Below are 19,394 nucleotides of genomic sequence, written 5' to 3'. Positions count from 1 at the left end.
TGATTTTCGATTTATGCTCTCTTAGCTTTTTTTATTTTTCTTCCTTTTTTTTTTGTCTTCCATCCTTGACATTCTCTTCTGTCCCCACCTTTGTCTTTCACTTTCACTCACCTCCCTCTCTTTTTCTTTTTCTCTCCTTCTTCAATTTTTTTAAAGTTTTTTTTGTTTATTATTCTATTTTTTCTATTTAGTTCATTTTCTGATCTAATAATTCCTTTATAATGAATTCTTCTCTTTTTGTAGTGTATGTATCTCTATAGATAGTTAGAACATAGCAGTGTAGTTTCAAATCTCGAATAAAGATATATCAAGAGAAGTGTTTCTTTTATAGAAAAATTTTCAATTCAAGAAAATATGTAGATTCAGTCTTAAAAAAAGAAACGATATCTCACGTTATTGTAACATTTTTTTGTGTAGATTGAATAACTAAAGGGATTTAGACTCGTCTCTATTTTTGTTTAAGATTTATTGTAATCGAAATTTGTATCAAATCATATCATATAGTTCAATACAAAAAATTATCTGAACTTTTTTAACAATTTAGATCTAATGTTTTTCTGTATCTATATGTAGATGATATGAATGAAATTTTTTTCATACAAAAATTCTTAAAAAATGACATAATTAATTAATGTGAATGTTATGGTGTTTAAAAGGTGGTGCTTATTTATTAAAAAAGGTTAAAAATTAATATTTAATTTAAAAAATATATAAATAAATAGTTTTTAAAAAAAATAAAATTTACTATAAAAAATAAAGAGAAAATGACAAATCGATCCCTAACTTTTCAGTCCGAAGACATTTAACTCCCTAAGGATTTAAAAATATATTTAAGTCCCTGACCTCTTCAAAATCTGGACATATCAATCCTTAAGTTCCAATTTTAAAAATTCTGTCACGTATGTATCCGTATCAACCAGATCAGTACAACAGGAGTTACGTTTGATTTTTCTATTGAATCTGAGAGACCCAAGTGAATATAAAGAATCAATATGTCTAGATTTTGAAAAGATCAGAAACTTAAATGTATTTTCAAATCCTCAAAAATTTAAATATCTGCAGATCAAAAAATTAAAAACTTATTTATTTTTTTTCTCAAAAATAAATTAAACAAAATTTAGATAATAATTTATAAATACCATAAAATTGGCCATTAATTAAAAAGAATTCTTCTATAATCTATATATACATGGCTACATATGGGTGGTCTATGACCTATATAGTTTGTCAGTGCCTAATGTCATTTCAGAATAATACTGTCTCAAATTATATTCAACCCCAAGTTCCAAGATTAGAAAAAGAGGTTCATGGTGGAGCTTCTTTAACTAGAACCCATTTTGCTCTTCTTAAGATTGTTTTGTCTTTTGTGCTTTGTTGAATGTTAAGAGAATATAATTAATTAGGGAGTTGCCACGTGTAAGCTCATGCATCTTCATTATTGCTTAGGGTTTGGATAAATATATTTATTTATTTCAGCTTCAACAATTTGTTTTATTAGGATTTCGGAGAATATATCCTTATTACTTATTATTTTTGTATTAAAAAAATCCACGAACCATTTAATTATTTCAACATGTCTTAATTAAACTAAAAGTTATCTTAATGTGCCACGTTGCGTGATTCTTGAAACTTGATGGCTTGAAGAATTTGCTTCAATTTTGGTGAGTGTGAGCATTTTCTTTTCCAAATTTAGAAGCAGAAGCTAAGAAGCATTTTCTTTCTTTTAAAGTTTGGATTATTTTAATGAAAAAAAATGTTGATTAAGCTAGCTACCCATAGTGTTTTTACTTAGGCAAAAGTGGTTGATGCTAATTCAATAAGGAACATTTAGTCATTTTAATTTGGTGCATGAACTAATTTTTCTTTTATTTTCTTTTCTTTTTTAATTTGTTTTTAGTTGTACGTACATTATTATTTCCTATTATTTTTATATCTTCTATATATTCTTAAAGTTCATCGCAATATAAATTTTAAACTATATATAACCACGTCTTGTCAGTGTAATAGAGATTATCCCTTCTTCCTTAATATTTATTTCAGGTTTGATTTCCTAATATTATAAAATATTATCAGCAGTAGTTTAGGTTAGGTTTATATCTTATTTAGAGTGATAATAGAGAATTTGCTAATAATATAGTTTATCTAAAAGGCTTTTTTCTAGTTTCTAAATTAAGTAAAATTTAAACATAATTAACAATCATCAAATGCTTACCTTATTTAAAATTTATAATGAAAGTTGAGAGAAATTTAGTGTAAGGGGTTTTGTAGCGGTTTCAAACTGCCGCTAATTGATTCGATAGTGCTTAATAAAGAGCCATTCTTTAAGACGTTGAAAATTTTTTTATGATGGTTTTAAAAATCGTCGCATTTTATTTGCTGATTTTAAAAACAATTGCGACGGTGTTAAAACCGCTACATTTTACTCTACACAAAATTTTAAAAAATATTAAAATTAAAATACTTTTTAACCTAATATTGAAACAAAAATATAGAGTATATACCTATTTTGGTCCTCAAAGAATTTCAGATTAGACACTTTAGTCTCCAACTAAAATTAATTACTCGATTGGTCCCTAACAATTAACTCCGTCAATCATTTAGGTCTTTTACTCCGTTAATTCTAACGGAGGACAAAATAGTCCCTGACAACTCTAATAGGGGATAAAATGGTCCCTAATCTCCTCTATTCGCAAACGACACTGTTCTCTTCCAATTTTCATCACATCTCGTATAACACTAACAGTCTAACACTGTAACTTCAAACTACACAATACACACTCTATAAATTTAATGTTCACAAGAAAAAAATTCCTCAATTTGTTCTCAACCAATTCATACTCAAGAAACTAATGCCTATGTCTCTCAACTAGCTGTCGTCTTCATGGATCCCATGAATCTAGACAGCAAGTCTGATTTGTTAAGACTCGTCGTCGTCGTTGCCATCTCCCTCCTCCTCTGCCCTAACATCTCCATGACCACATTGTCCACCACTCCGATCGCTTTCTTCAGCTTCTTCGAACTAATGTTCAGTAATCGCTTTAGTTTCCATATGAGCGGCAACAACGACATTGCTCGTTGTAGTAGTTTGGATGCGTGGTCGAAGCTGTCTGCCAACTTGGACTCTGGAAAAGAAGGAATGAAGCACTCAGTGTCTATTTCAAATGAGAATTTGCATATGATGTCGAAGGAGAATCTTCTCATGATGTCCTAATGTCCAACAATCTATATTGCTTGCCGAAGAGTGGAGAAAGGCGTGCCCTTAGAGTAGCTGTGGAACTTGGTCTTGAGGATGTCGTGGACGTTGTCGGGGTTGGAGGTGATGTTATCAAAGACGTGTAAGTTGATGCTTTTGGTGGGTGAAGTGCAGAGGAGGTGGATGTACCAATCACAAAGATTTAGGAAGTGTGTGGTTGATGACATGTTGAGGTAGGTGCGACACGTGTGACAATTACACTATGGCTTAATCTTGGAGCTAAAGAGGAGGAATAAAAAAGATGGAAAAGAAGGCTGTGAAGGTAAAGAACGAGAGTATGAATGTTAGGGTTATACGAGATATGATAAAAATTAGGGAAGAACAGTGTCGTTTTCGAATAAAGGGGTCAGAGATTATCTTGTCCCTTGTTAGAGTTGACAGGGATAATTTTTTTCCATGTTAGAATTTTCAGGAACCATTTTGTTTTCCGTTAGAGCTAACGGAATTAAGAACCTAAGTGACTGATGAAATTAATTGTTAAAGATCAATCGAGTAATTAATTTTAATTGAAAACTAAAATGTCTTATTTAAAATTCTTTAAGAACTAAAATTGATATATACTCAAAAATATAATTAGTAAAGCAATACTGATTTATTTCGACCTTTCCATATTAACCCTCACTCCTTTTTTATATTTTTGCCATAAAACTCAATTGACACACGTCTTTCTATTCAATTTTGTTTTAATAAAATAGAAAAAATAATTTTTTTTAATATATTTAGACATATTTAAATTTATTATGTGTTAATATGTTCAACTTTATTCTTAACATATATTTTAAAATAAATTTAAAAATAATATATATTATTATTTTTAAAAAAAATTAAATATTTTATATAATTAAAAATATTAAAAAATTTAAAAACTAATAATTTATATTTTAATATTAATAAAATATTAAAATATTATTCTAATTTATCTAAAAAAAATTAACTATATATATTATATCTTCGTATCCTATAAAAATTTAAAATTTATGTATTTACATATTTTATGTTATATTTTGTATTTATATAGTATTAGTGTCTGTACATTATAGTATATAATTAATAAAAAAATAGATGAATAGATATGTTAGTACTTAATAGTGACGACGATGATCATGATTAAAATGGAAATGTTTTAAATTGCTTTTACAGGCCGAAAAGAGAAAATTGAAAAAAAAAAGAGAGAATTTCTCCGTACTTAAAACAGATAAAATGTGTTGTTGCTTGAATTAAGAGTAGTCAAAAATTGAGTGTAGAGGGCGGCTGAGTGGTGCAATTGTGCAAAGAATCTATTTGACACATGAGATGTGTGCCCCCCTCTCACCGTTAATTCCCTAATTAGCTCATTTATTTTCATCGCCATATATATACATTCATGATATATGTTTTGTTTGGAGGGTCTAGAGTTAATTATTAAGATTAAATACGATTTTGATCTTTAAAATATAAATAAAAAAATTTTTATTTTTAATTTTTTTATATAAATATATTTCTAAAATTTAAAATTAATTTTAAAATTATCTTTTTTATTTAAATATTAAAATTTTAGACTAAATTATTTATAAAAAAAATTATAAAATAAAAAAAAAAGAAAAAATAAGAGAAATAGAGTGTTTTTCTCCTGTAAACAGAAAAGAGGAGAAGAAAAAAAAGGAAAGAAGAGAAAGAAGCTGTCCACGATCTACTTCTGCTTCCACTTTTACCATCATCTCTGTACAATTTTGGTCTCTAAGGTAAGGATGATTTTAAAACCAAATTAAACCTTAGGGACGATTTTATATGCAAAAAAAGGCTCGAGACAAAAAAATTTTCGACCTATACCTTAGAAACCAAAATCATGCTTAACCCTAATTATTATTTCAAGAATATATATTCAAATAGGTCCCTGCAAAATTTTATATTGAACATTTTCGTTCCCAAAATTTTTTTTATTACATTGAGGTCCTTGAACTTTACAAAAATAAAACACATAAGTCTCTACCTTAGTTAGATCTGTTGTTTTTATTCGGACAAATAGGTTTTTAAAAGTGTGATGCAAGGACCTATATATTTTATTTTGGAAAAATTCAGGAACCTCAACATAATACAATTTTTTTGAAAGCGAAAATGTCCGATACAAATTTTTTCAGGGACCTATTTAAGTATATACTCTTATTTCAATAACATTTTTAAAGAATATTGTAATTTAAAAATTGCATAAAAAACATAAATTATACATAAATTTTTTACATAAATTTTTTACATTTTTAATGTATTTGTATTGAAATTTATTTTTATTTTTCTAGTTAATATTTTAAAATACTTTTTAACTAAACTTTGTTTTAACGAACATGTGCTTATAATAAATTTAAGGGTTAACCACTAAAAATGCCCCCAAATTATTTAAACGCGGACAAAAATATATCCGAATTTTATTATCGACAAAAATGCTTTTAAATAATTTAAAAATGCAACAAAAATGTCTAACAGTAAATATATATTTTAAAAAATACCTTAGAGATTAAATTTTGATATAATTTTTTGTAAAAATTATTAAAAAAATGAGATATTATTATTCTTAAAATTTTGTCCCTTAAAATAATTATTTTTTTTAAAATTAATACGAGAGATATTATTTTTTTTACATAATTTCACTTCTCATAATAATAATATCTCATAATATGAGAGATATTATTATTCTTAAAATTATAATTTCACTTTTCTCATAATAATTTTATCCCTCTCCCATATCATTATAATTATTCAGAAGTTGCATGTAATTCGAACCTTATGAATTTAATTTATTACGTATTTGCCTAAATCAAATTGATTCAATTTGATTTATATAGACATGAAAATTCGATTTATTTAAATTAATTTATTTTTGTATGTGGTATGATTTGATTGAAATTAAAGAGCAATAATTCATGCTGCTTCGTAGAGTTTTCTATAATTTTATCTAGTATCAATAAAATTCTACTATCACTGGTTTTAAAAAAAATAAAATCTAAAACGATGGTTAAAAATAAATAAAGATGATAGATTTAATTCTTTTATAATTGTATGCGTTTTTTTTATTTACGTTTTTATCACAATTCACAATTTCTATATTTTATAAATTAACGTTAATTCATATATAGTATATAAATAAATTTAATTAGAATAAATAATAATTTATTTATTTTATTTTAAACTTTATAAATGAAAAGACTAATTCACTAATATAAGAAATTATAATTAATGTAGTATAATTAATTAAGTAATATAAATTATAATAAATTATATTAATTATATTAATATTTAAATATTTAATCAAATCAATTAGTTGATATAATTAAGTCAGTGCAATAAATTGTATTGAATAAGTTAGAACAATTAAATGGAGAAACATTCTTCAAAATATGCCATGTCAGTTTCATTATTAAGTGTAGACATCCGATTTTTATATAATAGAATAAATTTCTTGACATTAAAAATATAAAACCATCTAAGTTATTATTAGTTATTTAGTTATTGCTTGATGAGCATTTCTTTTTATTAAATATAATATCTAGAGACCCCAAGTTCAAATAAAATGTATGTGAAGAAGACAAATATTAAATTATGGACTTAATCACGCACTATTTTATTTGTATTTTGTTGGAGAATAATTTAATAAACTATGGATAAATTGTTAGGGATCAATCTATATATCCGAAACATCTTAGAACGATTTTAAAGAGTATATTCATTAAACATAAAAAAAAAAAACCTAATGAAGATTGAGTAGGGCTAGCAATGCAACTTCTTTTATATCTTTCTTTTTTGCATGAAAAAATGTTAGATGAAAAAAAAAAAAATAAAGGTGAATAAAAAATCTTAATTTTATGTGTCCTGTTAGTTAGGATGAAAAGTAAGACGAAAATTTTCATGAATAAATTAAAATCCTTGTACAATCTTATGTATTAAATCCATCCATAAAAAACTTTTATTTTTTTTAATAAAAAACTGAAGGTAAAATACAAAAATTAATATTATTTCTCGTTGTAATCGTAGAACATAAATTTATAGGATTCCAACACGAAATGGGGGTGTACTCGCAAACTAAGCAGGAATAGATCCAAAAAAAATTATTTAGGGGACTAAAATTATACATAATATAAATTAAGTTAAGATCTATACAAATAAGCTATATAATCTAAATGTATTACAAAAATATAGTATAGAAAATATATTTTAAATTATAAAAAATATGTGAACATTTTACTATCAAAATTTTGAATGAAGTGGTATATAATGATATTTTATAATGTAAAATTTATTAATAATAAAATATGTATTAAATATTTTAATAATTTTTTAATATAAATCAAAAAATAAAAAAATTATTTTTTGTTTTATTCATAAGTCTATTTTTTATAATATTTATAACTAAAAAAGATTTTTCGATGGTAAGTTTAAAACAGAAAAAAGTTAATATCAAATGAATTAAATTAGTCAACCAAATAATATGTTAAAGACTTTAATGTCTTTATTAATCTTTAGCACATTTCAAACATTTTGCTCAAATTACTCAATTTGATATTAAGAATATCAAATTCATAACGTTTGAAGTTCACATATTTTAAATATTGTTTGAGAATTTTACCCAATTGAAAAGTGATTACGTACATTTTTTTCAAATTTTGTTTTGAATCACTTCATCCTTTGTTTATTAAAGATAGATAATATTTAATCTGGATTTTACTTATACTAAACTCTGACATTAAGTGTGTTTAACAGTTTAATTATTAGTACATAAGATAATTATTTGCCTTGTTTTTCAAATACAAAATAAAATTATATAATATATAATAACCTTTACATATATACACTATTTTCTACTAATAATTTTTGTTTCAAAAAATTGGAGAAAGGAGGCTAAGACCTATGTTTGTTTTTTTTAGATTTTTTTTGTAAAAGATTCTGACGTTTAAGTTAATAATAATTTAAAAAATATAAAAATCATAGATATATAATATATTTAGAATATGTGTTAGGTCATTTATTTATAATAATTAGAGAATAAATTAAAAAATTTTATATAAATCCGTATAAAATATATACAAAATTCTACGTAAATATGATTTAAAATTTATTTTTATTTCTAAATTCATATCTTTATAAAAAAATATTTTTGATCCAATTATAATTTTAAGTCCAATTTAAAAATTAAATCATAATACTATTAATTTAATTTTTTGGAGTAAATAATTTCATGACATTCGACCAAATCAATAAATCACTTTTCTTCCCTCCAAAAAGAGAAGCTACAAATAAAACAAAGAATGAAGCATATATAGGACATTTGATATAATAATGGTACCTCACCATAGAGTATAATAATCATCTATGCGCTGGAATAATAAGACAAAGTATTCTTCTCCATAATAAAAATATTATTTATTTGTGTTATTGAAATTTATTATATCCGTGCTTGCATATTAGAGTAGCCAATCACCATGCCCCCCACCAGAGATATTGTGTGTATAAATGTTTGAAGGAATGTCAGTGAAACTTACATATCAAATGTCTGAAATGGCTTTTGGCAAAAAAAGAATCCTGATTTAGAATCATATGAATCCATTATTTTTGTTACATATAGATAGATAGATATAGACCAGAGCAGATTTTTGTGTTCTTATCAATTTGCAGGCAAGGCATGCATGATCATGATTAAGGCAAATCTAGAATCTATATCTATTTTTTTTTAAAGCATATATTAGCATAGAGTTTAATTAATTCTTATGCATGTTTAAAATGTTATACATAATTATTTAGGTGGTTATTATAGTTATCATTTTAAACTCTAACAATGACTAAACAATTTTTTTATTACTGTTTTAAATATTATATTTGCATATGATGTAACTATCATAATTTAAATATTTTATTTTTCTATTTAAATGATGATAGTTATAAACTCAATAATGATTATCATTTAATTAGATTATTCTGCTTGCATATGTTTCCAATTTAATGATTTTTATTAGTTCATGATATTCAACAGGATTATATATATTATATATTCACATTGATTTAGTTTCTCATACTTTAAAGTCGCAATCATTTTTTTAATTTAAAAAATCATAAATTCAATTTAATTCAAATTACTTGAAATTAAATTAGATTATCTAAAAAAAAAATCTAATTTAAATTACACCACAAATAAAATTAGTATTTACATCAAATAAAAGATTTTGCCTTAAAACTTATTCAAATCGTGCTCCCTTGTATATAACTTTATATTAGGAGTCATTGGTTAAAGACAACAATAATAATCACTAATACTATAATGTAACAGTTTTTATAATATTATGAAAAAAATTTCGTTAACACTATAATTATATATTCACAAATTAAACTTTAGCATGTTCATTCATACATATTTTTAGGCATTTAATTTGTGCTCTTAGAATATAATATAGAAAGCTTATGAATCATTCTACAAGTTGTGGACAAATTAAAGCGATTTCTATGTTCTTTTAAATACTAAACTAAATAAATTATTCAGAATTATGATAAGTAATTCAGCACATACATAACTTTTTTTAGTTATTCTTATTTTTACATTCACATTATTTCTAAAGACAAAGAATATTCTAATCAACTAATAGTATAATGTTTTAATTGATTTAGATGTATTATTACATATTTTTTTTAGTTATTTTTATTTTTACATACACATTATTTCCAAAGACAAAGAGTACTCTAATCGAATAATCGTAATGTTTTGATTGATTTAGATGTACTATTATATATTTTTTTTTAGTTATTCTTATTTTTACATGCACATTATTTCTAAAAATAAAGAGTACTATTGCATACTTTCTTTTTTTGTTCCCTATCATTATTGTCTTCTTCCATCATATCATAGCTACAATTTTCATTGCTTTTGTTTTAATTTGTGTATTTAAAATGGTAAAAACAAATATGAGAAAAATAGCTATAGACTTGTGACTTATGTGGCCTATTGGGGGAGGTAGGGAGGGGATTAAGTCTAAATTATGTAATAATTTTTCATCTTAGTTTTACTATATATGATTGTAATATTTAAATAATGTGTAATTGCATGATATGGTATCTATATTGGCATAAAGATTAGTGAGGTATTTTTATGTTTTCCATAATTTGAGACTTAAAATTCCACTGTCTAAATTAAAAGAAGAAGATTTTGTCTTACTTTGTTTAATATTTATTAATTATTATAATAATTATTGAATATTAAATAAAACAAAATCTAATTATATTTTGATTAATTTTTTTAGTTAGTAAATATTTCCACACAAATATACCAGTTTAAACTAAACTAATAACACCTATCTATGATGATGACTTTCCTTTAAAAGAGTTCTTCACTTTTTTAGTAAATAAAAACCTTAATTCGGTTTAACTAGAGGTGTGAATGGTTCGACTCGGTTCGAAGACTCGACTTGGTCCCGAACACTTTAGGGGTTAATTTGGTGTGATTTTATTGAGTCTAAAACCGGGTAAGGGTATCAAAAATAGACTCAGTCATTGTTCCGGGTCGGATTCGGGCCATTGTTCGGGTCACCCGAAAACGTCTTCGTGGTTCGGTCATCATACACTATTAATATTTTGTGTTATTAGTGATGGATAATGACTATTATTACGTGGAATTTAAGTATTGTAAACTTTAATATTTTGTGTTATTATCATTATATACAAGACTATAAGTTAATATTTTATGTTTAAAATGCATAATATTGTGTTATTTGTATTTATTTAAATATTTGGTGTTATTAGACAATATTAGTATTGATTATAGTTATGCTTTAATTTTAGAGAAGAGTTGGTTCTTGTTATATTTTTCTAAGTGAATTTTACCATGTCAAATAATGGTTGGAGTTTTGAAAATTTGGATATTTTTACATGCTAACTTACAAGAAGGTATCAAGGTAATATAATGTTAACGGCCCGATTTTCACCCGCTTTTTATTCGGTATAATCGTGACCCGAAAGTGTATAGATTTCATCGGGTCTATGACCGGATTCGGATCTAATAAATAGACCCGATATATATTTCGAGTCGGGTCCAAATCACATCAAACTCGGTTTCACTCGAACCATACACACCCCTACGTTTAACTCTTCTTCTCCCTCTTGATATAATTAATTAACAGGGAATTAAATATAGGAGAGGAGAGGAGTATATACGTGATTTATTTAAGACGATATTTTAGGTTAAATAATATGATATTAATCATTCAAAGCTGCTGCTGCTACAAAATGTTTTGATATATATATATATATATATATATATATATATATATATATAGAGAGAGAGAGAGAGAGAGAGAGAGTTTATTTCTAAATTTACTAGTAGATTATTTTTCAAAAATATATACGTTATAGATTTTTCATTAGGTTTTGCAATTAAAAGAAAAGGATTATTAGTAGTAGATTAGTCTACTAACTTGTGTGTTTTATGCAAGGAAATCACAAAATAATTATATGGAATCTATGAGTTAAAATGCAAGAAGAAAGTATTAATGAAGTGTCTATCTATATTGACAAAAACTGAAAATTAAACTTTTGCCTATTATTATCAAAACAAATGAATTATTAACTTTTTTATTTTACAAAATTTTTTAGTCCAATAAGATAAAAACTATTTCATTTAAAAATAGTGTTGGCCAATAAATTTTGACATGCATAAAATGAAATTCAAACTTCTTAAACATTTACTTAATAAATAAGTCAATCACTCGATTAACTCAAGTTGGTTAAAAAATTGAATAATAAACTACTAAAACTGATAATAAAAGATTATAACGTTAACAAATTTAATCATAAAATAATTAAAACTAACTTATAACTATCAAAAATAAACTCCAATAAAAAAATTATCCAAATTCTATAATACTCTTCAATAAGCTAAGTTATTCTAAATTCTTATAAGTTATTCAGCACATAAATTTTGGGTTATCTTACTTTTTACATATGCACTATTCTTAAAGATTATAAAAGGTGTTGTCTCTTCTTCTATCGTATCGATCAGAGCTACAATTTTCACTCCTTTTACCTGTGTATTTAACATGGTAAAAGCAAATCTAAGAAAGATAGATCTATAGCCTTATGTAGCCTATATATTGAGACTAGTATTTGAACCTACATTATATAATAATAAGTTTTTATCTTAGTTTTTCTATATATGTGATTATGGTATTTAAATCATGTGTAATATTAATTGCATGTTATGGTATATGCATGTGTGTTCCATAAAGATTACAAAGTAGAGGTAATTAAAGGAAATATATATAGGTTAGGTGTATATGTGAGTTAAGATAATAATTTTGGTTAAAGAATATAATGAGATATTAATCCTTCAAAGTTGGTGCTGATACAAAATGTTTTGATAGAACTTGCTTCTAGATTACACAAAATTTTACAAATTCATTAGGTTTGCAAATTAAATAAAAGAAAACGATTATTAGTAGTAGATTAGTCTACTAACTTGTGAGTTTTATGTAAGGAAATTAAATAATTATATAGAATCTATGAGTAAGTCAAAATGAGAGAGAAAAAGAGAGAGAGAGTAAAAAAAAACTACTAAGTGTCTATTCATCCATTGACCAAGACAAAAATTAAACTTTTGAGAATTACTAAAACATAATGAATTATTAACTTCATTTCTTTTTTGTTTTTTATAGTATCCTTTAATCCGATAAATCAACAATTAATCCTTCACAAATTGAAATTTTATTTAACGATTTTTTATTAGCTAATAAATTATTGTAAAATTCAAAATTTTTAATACTTATTTAACCAAATGACATTTGTAATAAGTAGACATTCGTCACAAATTTGAACTTTATTTAAGGGTCTGCTGCTAACTAATAAATTATTGCATGTACTTGACGAAATTCGAACTCTCGTCACTTGTTTAAGCGGATGAATAAGTTGCTCACTCGATCAACCAAGTTAGTTAGACATATTATTAACTCACCAGAGAAGATTGTGATGCTTAATATATTAGCCCAATAACATTATTTGGGCCCAAAATAAGGGAATCACCTCAGCCCACCAATCCATTTTTTGAATATATTTTATTTTAAGAAACAAAAAATAAATAAAATCAATTACCCCGTAGGAAGGAGAATATATATAAATTTCATGTATATTCATTAAAATTTCATTACTTCTCAATGTTTGGTACATTTAAAAATTAATCATTCTTCGATGCTGATTGCTGAACTCATTCCATTTTGTAGATTTAATTAATTAATTAAATTTTTTTTATAATTATTATTAATTATTAGCTAAGTGTAGAAATGGTAAATACGACGGCGTTTTAGACCATGCTAATTTCCACTTTCGATTTTCCAGATCTCTGTCTCTACCTTCGATATTGCATAAAATTTTTCAACTTTACGTCAATTCTTCAATTTTTCTGATTTTTGTTGGGTTTCGGAGTCTCAACAATGGCGACACCAGTGAACAGAAAAATCTCAGCTGCATCAGCTAGGGCTCATACCAGAAAGTCAAAGAAATCCTCTTCTCTTCAGCTCAATTCAGGTCCAAATCCTTCACACTTTCTCTAAATACAAAATTCTCATTTTTCTTAGGCCAAGTTTTCTTTTTTGGGGAATCGGTTCTATGATTCTACCTCATGCCAAGTTGTATCAGTTGATGATTAAGGTTATGATTCTTCAACCTTTTGGGTTAACCTTTTTGATGATCACTAATGCAGTAAGAAAATACCTTAAAGTGGTTTCACTGTTGAGAATTTAGAAAATTAGAAATGGAATAGTTAACTCTAGTAGTAGGATTACCGAACATAAGGTTAACTAGGCGTAGTAGATTAAGCTTTTGGATGCATATAATTAAGTTTGTTGTATGTTTCAATTCATTTGTATGGTTGGATTGATCTTCCCTACTTGCTTTGATGCAATTTATGTGTGTGTATTTGCAACAGTTCAAATTAATCTAACTAATTCAAACATCAATTTGGACATTCATTATTTGAAATATACATTCATTTAAGTCTCTAATATATATTTAGACATTGATTTGTGTCTTAATGGTGCTTAGAGATGTTGGTTAATGGTGGAGAGATAAGGGTTAGACTAGAAAAGGTTAGGAGTTGTTCCATCCGAGAGAGTTTAGGGTAGCACGGATTATAGAGATTAGTTGAATCGTTCCATCTGAGAGAGTTTTGGATAGCACAGATTATAGAGATTGTTGAATCATTCCATCTTAAGTGGTATGGATATGTTCAGAAAAGGCTTGTTGAGGCTCGATTAAGAGAGTGGATTAAACGAAGCTCGAAGGGGAGTCCTATAGCTAGAGGTAGAGGGAGACTTAAGAAATTACTAAAACTAATTTGGATATAAATGATTTAAACACATATATGATTCATGATACACTATGATGTTGTTTGATTCATCTAGCCAATTTTGCCTAGTGTGCAAGACTTAGTTGTTCTTGAATTTGTTTCATGAATTCTTGTATTTTTAAAGGACTAATTTGTTATGCTTGATTATGGTCTGGAAGATGTTATTTGTTTCTATTTCAAATGCTATTTTCTTTTCCCTAAATCGGCTTTAAAATCTTGTAGGGATCCTTAGAACAACACTGGTAGTATTGTTGATTGGGTTTCTAGCTTGGGCTTATCAAGTTACTCGACCTCCTCCCCCGAAGATTTGTGGCACTGCTGATGGCCCACCTGTAACAGCATCAAGAATCAAACTAAGAGATGGAAGACATTTGGCATACGAAGAGCACGGTGTTCCAAAAGATGCAGCCAAGTATAAGTTCATATATATACATGGTTTTGATAGTTGCAGGCATGATGCCGTGGTTGCCAAAAAGCTTTCACCTGTAATTACTTTTCATTGCTCTTTTGTGTGCTTGGCTTTGTAAGCATTCTATGGTATCTTTGTAGTTTGCGGTATTTCCATCTAAGCTGGGTTCTTTTTTCTTTGCAGGATGTTATTGAGGACTTGGGGATCTACATTGTAGCTTTTGACAGACCTGGTTACGGTGAAAGCGATCCTGATCCCAACCGTACAATAAAGAGCATTGCCTTAGATGTAGAAGAGCTTGCCGATCAGCTTGGATTAGGATCAAAATTCTATGTGGTTGGTTTCTCCATGGGAGGACAGGTTGTTTGGAAGTGCCTTAAGTACATACCTCACAGGTATGATTTATACTACTCTGCCTTTTTGATGTTCTGTTGAGATACAAACCTTGTCTCAGAAACTGGGGTCAACTTATTGTTTTCTGTTTTAGCATGTCTAGATCTGCTGCTTGTCATGTTGGTGGTATGAGACAGAGTTGTCGGCCTTTCAGTTTATGTCAAGCTAACAAAAATTATTTCGGTGATGATAGGCTGGCAGGTGCAGTTCTTTTAGCCCCAGTTGTCAACTACTGGTGGCCTGATCTTCCGGCAAACCTAACTAACGAAGCCTATTACCGACAATTACTACAAGATCAATGGACACTTCGTGTTGCTCACTACACACCGTGGCTAACTTACTGGTGGAACACTCAAAAATGGTTCCCCGGATTAAGTTTAATTTATAATAATACAGATATCCTTTCAAGTCAAGATAAAGAGCTTACTTCAACAATTTGGTCTAATAAAAAGGGTCATGTGGTAAGTATCATTACCAAGCCTTTAGGTAGCTACAATTTAGTGACCTAAAATAATTTATATTGGTTATAGTCATAAAAGTTTATGGTGATTGTTTTGCCAGAGAATTAACCAAAGTTCTTGATTTCACTTTTTACTTTGTTTCTACAGGCTCAGGCAAGACAGCAAGGAGAATACGAGACTCTCCACCGTGACTTAAATATCGGATTCGGTAAATGGGATTTTAGTCCTTTGGATCTTGAAAACCCGTTTCCAAATAATGAAGGTTCTGTCCATCTTTGGCATGGAGAGGAAGATTTGATGGTGCCTGTTATAGTGCAACGATACATCGCCGAAAACCTTCCCTGGATTCAGTATCATGAACTCAAAGGATCTGGTCACTTGTTCCCTTATCTTGATGGTATGAGTGATACTATCATTAAGTCACTTTTAGGTGCAAAGTAGGCTTCTATGTTATGGTTATTGGCTGTTCTGTTCCGGCTTCGAGATTCGGCTTCTCCCTATCGGAGAATTCAGAGAGTTGATTAGAGTGAAATGTATTATGTACATTGAAACATCATTGAGTACACATAGCTGTAGGGAGAATCAGGTTACTTTCAAACATGAATTCTATCTGTTGTTTGAAAACATATTGAAAGAGAAGTTGAAATGTTTCTCTATAGCCTCATTGAGTCTATGAACCTGAATTGATTTGAAATATGAATTTCTTTTTGATGAGTGTGATGATCATTGTCCATGATTATTAGTAACTAGCAACTATCAAGGCTATCAAACTCTCAAGAGCTTACTGTTTCTGGTATTTAAATTGAGTTTTTGAGTTGAGTTCTAGGGTATAAGTTTATCTAACCTCTACAAATTCGAGTTTGATAATCTTTGAAAATTGCTAGAGCACAAGGAATTTTACTTTTTTCCCCCAGAATTTTATGGATAAAATAAATGAAAATAGAAAATACAAATTAAAAAATTTCAAAATTTTTATTGTTTGCTTCATAATTTTTTTAAAATACTTTCTCAAACCAAACACATCCTTTTCAATGTGCAACATGAGGATGCAATTTTTGGAGAGGATTTGAATATGCAAAGTTTTCTGCTTGCATGCTTGGTAGGTGGCAATTGCCGGTTGGTTTGATATAGTTTTAATTGTTTAAATAAATAGATATTGGTTTCACATAACATTATAGATTTTTTTTTTTCAATTTTAATCATGTCTCTGTTTTGAATTATGATGTCCTTCACTAGGCAGAAACACTTATGAATTATGATGACTTGTAGTTTATAAAGTATTGTGGCAAATAAAAAGTTTGCGGCACATTGTTGCCACGCCTATGTCATCAATCATGATCATCATCTTCTAAACATTATTGAACACAACAAGTACACAACCTTCAAACCATCATCACCTGAATCTTTTATTTTATTTTATTAAATTGCTTCCATGTTCCAATCTGGCCTCTAGCAATAAAATAAAATTATAGTTGCTACGCATTATTTTAAAAAATATATATAATAACTAATCAATTCTAATAAAAATATTTTTATATGTAGGACAGAATGAATATGTTCATTAGTTTACTTATTATTTATTTTTTCTCTGTTAAAAAGTTAGAGTTGGTGGTATGTGTGAGTGACAAATTTGTCATTTTAAAATCTAAAGATACTGTGATTTTTGTTAGGATGACATTGACATTTTTTAATTATTTTGCTAATTTTTATAGCTTCATCAAATTTTTAATTAGCTTTTTACTATAGTAGCATCTTTCATTTTAAAAAAAATCTAATAATCCTATAATATTTTAGAATATTTTATAAGTTATACCAGATGCAAAAACGTATATTACAATTATATTTCATACTTTTTAATGAGAAACTGTTAGAAAGGACTTAATCAAACATTTTTGTTATCTAATTTAGAGTCCTAATTATAAATTTCTAAATTGTAAATATCTAATTGCAAATTTGTTAAAATTATAAGAATCAATTGAATAATTAAACATTTTTTTTTTCATATTATGAAGAGAAGTAAAAATGAGTATTTTTTATGTTTTATAATAGAGAAAAAGATATACTTATTATACTACTTTTTGTATACACTTCTGTATATTTTTTTATAGTATATAAAATATTTTTTTATCTCCTCTCACTTCTTATTGATCATTTTTAATATAAAAATTAAAAAATATAAAACTATATGCAAAAAAAATATACATATTACTTTAATATTATTATACCATTACTATAATAAGAACTTATAGAAGAAAAAGAGGTAGACATACACAAACTCTTGAAGAAAAGAAAAAAAAAAGTAACAAAACTTAGAGACTCCAAGATTTATGATTCATAAGTCATATGAACTTTCAAAATGTAACAAAACAAAATAGATCACTACTATATATTAACTAATAATAACATCATTGATCTCAACATTTTCTAATACCTTATTATTATGATGCATGTTACTTTGAATTTGGATCAAATTTTCTTCTCATGCTTCCAATCTGCTTAGAATCCAATCCAAAAGCCTTTTGCAATAACTCCTCATCAATCCCAGATCCAAACACAGCAGAAGGAATCTTTTGCATGCCAGGATTTTGACTATTAAAGCTTCCAAAAATTGTTACAATTTTGTCACCAACATTCATCATGAAATGAACCAATCCCCTTGGAAGCACCATAACTTCACCTTCTTCCAAAACCCTAGCAAAAACCCTATTGCTTGAATCAACAAACCCTATATACACTTTCCCTTCCACAACATGCACCAATTCCGTTGCCCTAGGGTGAAAATGCGGCGGGTTTATCCCGCCGACTTCAATATCCGCCCTCGCGAATGACATCCCGAGTGTATTAAGACCCGGGAAGTTCGCGAGGCTAGCGGATATCACGGCTATGCCGTCTTCAGAGAAGTTTCCGGCCGCTTTCGTGCCGGAAAAGACAAAGTCAGTAGCCGTAGCCTCAGATGAATTCTTGCATGGGAGAATGGAAGGAGTTCCATGGTGATGAGATGCATTCATGGAACCTAATAACTTTTGGTGTGGTATGCAAAAATCTTGAACTGGATCAGGATCAGAGGCAAATGTGATGGTGGAAACATGGAGAAAGAAAATAGCAAAGAAAATCAAAAGGGTGTTTTGTGAAAACATTCTTAAACTTTTTTTCCTTTAATTTGGTGAGATATAATTTGTGTGTTGAACAATGAGAGTGAGATGAGTTTATATATATATAGAAATGTAACACGTATATATATAACTTTATTATATGATTTAAGAAGCTCATATATATCATTGTGTTTAAAATGAATACACTAGGCTCTAGGAAATGATTACATTGTATAAGAGAGAACTTTTGTTACATGTTCTTAGGCACATATTCGGCTACTAATAATAATAGTTGTTCCAATAAATCATTATTCTTAGCTTCTAGCAAATTCTGGTCCTACTAATGGTCAACTTATATATATATGAAAGATTAATAAATTTTTTGTTTGACAAGGTCTGCAAATAATGGAGCTATATATATTCACCGATTTTTTATTTTTAA

The 19,394-nt window shown here is 27.2% G+C and overlaps 2 protein-coding genes across 2 annotated transcripts; one reads left to right on the top strand and one right to left on the bottom strand.

Annotated features, from left to right (window-relative positions):
- The first annotated feature begins 13,389 nt into the window (after positions 1–13,389).
- On the top strand, positions 13,390–16,580 carry LOC112728847 (uncharacterized). Its single transcript, XM_025779157.3, has 5 exons — positions 13,390–13,777; positions 14,820–15,082; positions 15,190–15,401; positions 15,593–15,860; positions 16,008–16,580. Exons 1-5 carry the CDS (start codon positions 13,684–13,686, stop codon positions 16,299–16,301), a joined length of 1,131 nt encoding a protein of 376 aa, XP_025634942.1. The 5' UTR covers positions 13,390–13,683; the 3' UTR covers positions 16,302–16,580.
- A 1,485-nt stretch (positions 16,581–18,065) lies between these two features.
- On the bottom strand, positions 18,066–19,069 carry LOC112728846 (germin-like protein subfamily 3 member 2). The gene has a single exon (XM_025779155.3). It carries the CDS (start codon positions 18,995–18,997, stop codon positions 18,311–18,313), a length of 687 nt encoding a protein of 228 aa, XP_025634940.1. The 5' UTR covers positions 18,998–19,069; the 3' UTR covers positions 18,066–18,310.
- Between the last annotated feature and the right edge of the window lie 325 nt (positions 19,070–19,394).

The sequence above is a fragment of the Arachis hypogaea genome, chromosome 12 (assembly GCF_003086295.3).
Source record: "Arachis hypogaea cultivar Tifrunner chromosome 12, arahy.Tifrunner.gnm2.J5K5, whole genome shotgun sequence".
Lineage (NCBI taxonomy): Eukaryota > Viridiplantae > Streptophyta > Magnoliopsida > Fabales > Fabaceae > Arachis > Arachis hypogaea.
This window is presented reverse-complemented; position numbering and strand designations above follow the sequence as displayed.

Excerpts from the sequence above, each read along its gene's own strand:
- LOC112728847 (XM_025779157.3), top strand. The coding sequence starts at position 13,684 with ATGGCGACACCAGTGAACAGAAAAATCTCAGCTGCATCAGCTAGGGCT. Across the intron at positions 15,402-15,592 it reads CTTAAGTACATACCTCACAG|GCTGGCAGGTGCAGTTCTTT; the intron begins GTATGATTTATA and ends CGGTGATGATAG. Across the intron at positions 15,861-16,007 it reads CTAATAAAAAGGGTCATGTG|GCTCAGGCAAGACAGCAAGG; the intron begins GTAAGTATCATT and ends TTGTTTCTACAG.
- LOC112728846 (XM_025779155.3), bottom strand. The coding sequence starts at position 18,997 with ATGTTTTCACAAAACACCCTTTTGATTTTCTTTGCTATTTTCTTTCTC.